This window comes from Aegilops tauschii, chromosome 2 (genome assembly GCF_002575655.3).
Source record: "Aegilops tauschii subsp. strangulata cultivar AL8/78 chromosome 2, Aet v6.0, whole genome shotgun sequence".
In the NCBI taxonomy this organism is placed as follows: Eukaryota; Viridiplantae; Streptophyta; class Magnoliopsida; order Poales; family Poaceae; genus Aegilops; species Aegilops tauschii.
Window position 1 is genome coordinate 43,994,570 of NC_053036.3, and position 4,850 is coordinate 43,999,419.

A 4,850-nucleotide genomic window follows, 5' to 3' on the forward strand; every position below is an offset into this window, starting at 1 on the left:
GTTTGACTTATTATCTCACAAACGAAAGTCTAGTATCAACATAAAGATAGTGATTCACGGCAGACATATAATTGGGAAAATAATTATTGTCCAAAGATCATAAAAATTTGTAGTGTAGTGCAGGCCGGACTTGGAGTTGTCGTAGGACTTGTACTAGAGAATGAAGATGCATTTGCTAGGAACGGTTGCCAAAAACAACAGGATATTTAACAGATAGTTGACCACGTACCATAATTAAGCCTAAATTTTTTCTTCACTTAATTAAGCTGTTTGCTGGTAATAAAATGGGGAAAAATCATGGACAACATATATGGTAACAAATTATCTTATTTTCATTTAATATATGACATGATCATTTAACATATTGATATTATGTCGAGCTATCGAGCTAAAATTGAGCGAGCCAATATTGGCTCAAGATCGGCTCGTTGGTCGGTCGAGCTATATAAAGTGTTTAAACTCAGCTCATTTCTTTTCGAGTCGATCTCGAGTCGAGCCAAAAAACAAGTCGATCTCGAGCGGCTCACGAGGCTCGAGCTTTTCTTGCGGCCCTACTTGAAGGTGGTGTATACGCCGCACCACAGGCCTACACGGCCGGATACGCACCAGAAAAGAAACGAACAGGCGTGATCGACTCGCCGAGAGGTCAGGTCAAACTGGCAAAGCACGAGCATCGCATCCGTCCATGCCTCATCCGTGAGGACCAGCGTGCGCGGACCGATACGATGTGAACGCCGCCGTGGTCAAAGATGAGAACTGTCGCCTTAATTCGATCGGCTGCCTGCGCCCTCGTTTCAGACCGCCTGGCTTGGCATGCACACGAAGCAACCGATTTATATACATATATATCCGGTAATAATGTCGTATGCATGCAAGGACTACGTATGTGGTATGTACATACATACCACCACTTGTTTTCTCGGTAGCTGGCCGCAGCCAATCACAACGCTAGGGCCTGCACAAGATAACATTTCTTTTTCTAAGCCGGGGCAGCCCGGACGTGGATAGACATCGACTGGCCAGTTAGGTAAACCTGTTTGTTAATCACTGGATCGGAATAGAAATAGATCATCCATCGTTCATCCATGGCTGCTGCTGCTCCTGACTTTGGGCGGCAATCATGGGAGGAACATGCATGCCGATGGTAGTATAATATACAGATTCCGATTGGTGCGGGCGGGCAGGGAGGAGGCTTTGCCAGGCAGTGAAGCATCAAGCGTGCACATGCATGCGCATGTGAGGCCTTGGCAGGCCGTACCGTGACTGGCACGGCCGGTCCGTCGCCGACCGCGCCGGGCCCGCCGCGACGGGGACGGACGGGTCGACGGAGCGGGCCGGCATCCCTCCCCTCCCGCCGTCGCATGCTACTGTACGTACTGGTAACGGACGGACGGAGGAACGGAGGAGGTGCAAGAAAGCGCCGACCCAACAACCCGCCTTGACCGTCGCTGGCTCAGCATCAGCAGCCTCTCTAGAAGAAAAGCAAAGCAAAGCAAACAGAGCCATCTCAATTAAGCTAGAGAGAGAAAGATGAGAGATGAGAGGGGGACGGGCGCAAGTGGGCGGGGATCCACTTGTGAGCGCTCACGTTATCCTGGTGTGTGTCGGTTTTTGTAATGCCACTTGCGCCGCCCACTTGCAGCTCAGCTGCATCTGCCTCTGCCTCTGCCCAGAGAGAGAGAGAGAGAGGTTGAGAGGGACCGGGGAGTAAAATAAGGAAAAGTCGGGCAGGCAGAAAAGCGCAAGTTGCCTGTCACGCTCGTCCTCAACGTACTTGCAGTACATGTACATGGCCGCGCGCAGTACAGCTCACGCCTCTCCTTTGGTCACTTCTTCTCCCCCGGCAAGTGGCCGGCCCGTCCCATCCCCCACGCAAACGCACCCTACTTGTACTTGATTCATACCAGTAGTTCTTGTTTTGACATAGTCAAATAACACATGCTTGTAGTATATGCTAGGAGAAAATGTGTGTGACAAAGACCTCATAATGTGCAAAGAAGATAATCGCTCTGTTGATTTGGTCCAACAAGACCGTGACGGCTCTGGTCCGTTGTGCCTCGTTGAACATCTTGTAAATTTGATTGATGAAATGTCACGACCAAAATGGTGATGATGACAACACACACAATGGAACGGGAAACTAAAAGTATATATACAGAGATGTCGATGAGCCTTGCATCGGTCGAAGCTAGTTTTTACTCCTCAATTCCTGTCAAATCTTATCATCATCTTACCCGAGATCAAACAAAGGGGAACGAACAAAAACTAGAGCTACCACTACTACAGGGGGGTGTGTCTCGCGATAAGGAGAAACAGCGAGGGGCCAGCCGCGAAAGCGCACCGACCGGTCCGAACCGACCCACCGACCCCTCGCCTTCACGCCAGAAAGAACAAGAGAAAAATAATCGGTCGCCACCACCCGCGCACCACCACCACCATGGATTTGGATTCATTAATCGGAAAATCGGTGCGCGATTTTACCGAAACGCCCCTGCGGCCGAGCCGGGAGGGCCGGGCTCGAGTTGACCACCGGAGGGAGGCGCGGGCCGGCGACTGCGGGTTCCGGTCGGATCGATCGATCACGGCAGCGCGCCGTAGGCCGCCCCCCGGCCGGCGAGCTTCTCGGCGGTGCGGGCGAGGGACTGGAGGTTGCACTTGACGATGGTGTCCACGAAGACGCGGGTGTCCTCGGGCGTGTTCCCGGGGGGCACGTCCACCACGTACGACTCCACCACCAGCGTCGCCGACGCGCTCTCCCCCGGCGCCGGGTGCACCGTGGTCACCGACCGGTAGTTGCGGAGCCGGTGCTCGCCGCCCACCACGCTGAAGCTCAGCACGTGCCGCTCGTCGTCCAGGATCTCCAGCCGCTCGCGGCTGGACGCCGCGGGGAGGCCCGACACCACGCGCACCTCCCGCAGCGTGCCCACGCCGCCGTCTCCGTCCAGCAGCGCGCAGCTGCGCACGAAGCTCTTGTACGCCTGCGGCTGGTCGAAGCGCCGGACCACGGCCCACACGTCGGCGGCCGGCGCCGCCACGCGCTGCACCACCGCCGAGCAGCAGCACCGGCCCCCCGGCGCCGCGTGCTCGTGGTGCCGCGCCACCTCCGGCGGCACCGTCCCGTCGTGCTCGCCGCACCTGTGGGCCCCCGTCGCCGCCAGGCCGCCGGAGGAGGAGACCAGACGCTGGTGCTGCTGCAGCGCCGCCGCGCTGTACGGCGTCGGCATCGGCTCGAGGTCGGAGCGGGTCGCCTCGCCTGCTAGCTGTTTGTTTGGTGGGATGGGTGCGCTGCGGGCTGCGGCGCTGGTTCGTTTGGCTTGGTTTGGGAGTAAATTAAAAGTGGGTGGAGCGAGACGCACTATATATATAGTGCGGAGCACCTGTGGCTCACCGGGAAGCAACGCGCTTCCAGTTGCAGCTAGTCTCCGGGGCATCACAGTCTCCTCTCTTCCTCCCAAAACAATTTTTTCTATAAAAAAGAATGGAGTAAATCACATTTTTTACAGTGCCCACTTGTCTCAAAAATATTAGTAATCCAATTTGGCACACTACCTAATTTCTTCCCCTTATCTAATATGGATAACGATTATCCGGCCGACCGGCTAGAAATTCGGCGGGCGCGTGCGGCACGCGCCATGGACCCATGCAGCTAGAAACTGCGACCCCCTTCCTTATCTTTTCTCTACCGCCGCGCAATCCATCTAGCCGACTGGCAAGAAATTCGGCGGGCGCGTGCGCCACGCGCCATGGGCCCCTTGCCGCTAGAAACTGCGATCTCTTTCTTATATTTTTTTCCACCGCCCGCAATCCATCTAGCCGACTGGCTAGAATTCGGTGGGCACGTGCGCCACGGCCCATGAGCCCCATGCGCGCTAGAAACTAATATCTCCTTCCTTATCTTTTCTCCAACGCCCCGCAATCCATCTAGCCACTGGATAGAATTCGGCGGGCGCGTGCGCCTCACGCCATGGGCCCCATGTGGCTAGAAACCGCGATCTCCTTCCTTATTTTTCTTCCACCGCACTGCACTCCATCTTTGTCCCTTCCTGTTGTCTCCCCTGCCACGCTTATCTTTTTTTCCCTTCTCCCACAACAAAATACGACAAGGAGTGCCAAAATAGATCACCATGTGATGCCCTCGTCACTGTAAGCAACCACACTGCATCTCTGAGCGGAGGTCATGGTCGTATTCGAGCCGTCCAGACACAACAAACACGAGGCAAGGGGATTTTTGTGTGTGCAGGGCATTGCGTTCTCCTAAACCCAACGAGTCTGTGCTAGCTTCATCACCCAAAGGCCTTGAACCCATTGAGAGGTAACTTCCTTGTTGAAACACCTCTCCCCACGCGGCCCTCCCAAATCCTAGCACTGCCGGAAGGCCTCCCCCATGCCACCGGCTTCGGCCGCGGTGGCAGCATCTCCGGTCCCAAAGGGGGCAGGGGACCTCCGATTGTCGCTTGTGGCGGCGGAGATAGGGCTCCGAGGCGGCAGCCCTCTTCGAGGCGATGGCGGTCGCAGTGGGCACTTGGGCGGCGTCATGGCTGGGTTTGCGGGCTAAACGCGGTGTCATTGTAGCAACACCGTTGGGGCTGGGAGTCGCAAGATCCGACCAGGAGTGGCTGGTCCTCATTTCCTGTCATGGTTGGCACCTCACCAAGTTCATGCCTCCGCAGTTGCAGGTGGCACGATGGGGCATCACTGACCTTTGTCCATTGGTCTGGATGGAGAAGAGGGCATCGTGTGGGTTGCTGGCCTCAGCCTAATAATGGTTGTTTGGCCCTAGCGCTCTTCTGCCGCCAACTCGGCATATCACCCTTTCCTCTCTTCCTAGCAAAATCATTTTTCTATACAAA

General features: G+C 55.6%; 1 protein-coding gene across 1 annotated transcript; it reads right to left on the bottom strand.

Annotated features, from left to right (window-relative positions):
• Nucleotides 1-2,130: 2,130 nt before the first annotated feature.
• Nucleotides 2,131-3,345, bottom strand: LOC109731423 (abscisic acid receptor PYL12). The gene has a single exon (XM_073507887.1). It carries the CDS (start codon nt 3,222-3,224, stop codon nt 2,580-2,582), a length of 645 nt encoding a protein of 214 aa, XP_073363988.1. The 5' UTR covers nt 3,225-3,345; the 3' UTR covers nt 2,131-2,579.
• Nucleotides 3,346-4,850: the final 1,505 nt, after the last annotated feature.

Coding starts and splice junctions, on each gene's coding strand:
- LOC109731423 (XM_073507887.1), bottom strand. CDS start 3,224: ATGCCGACGCCGTACAGCGCGGCGGCGCTGCAGCAGCACCAGCGTCTG.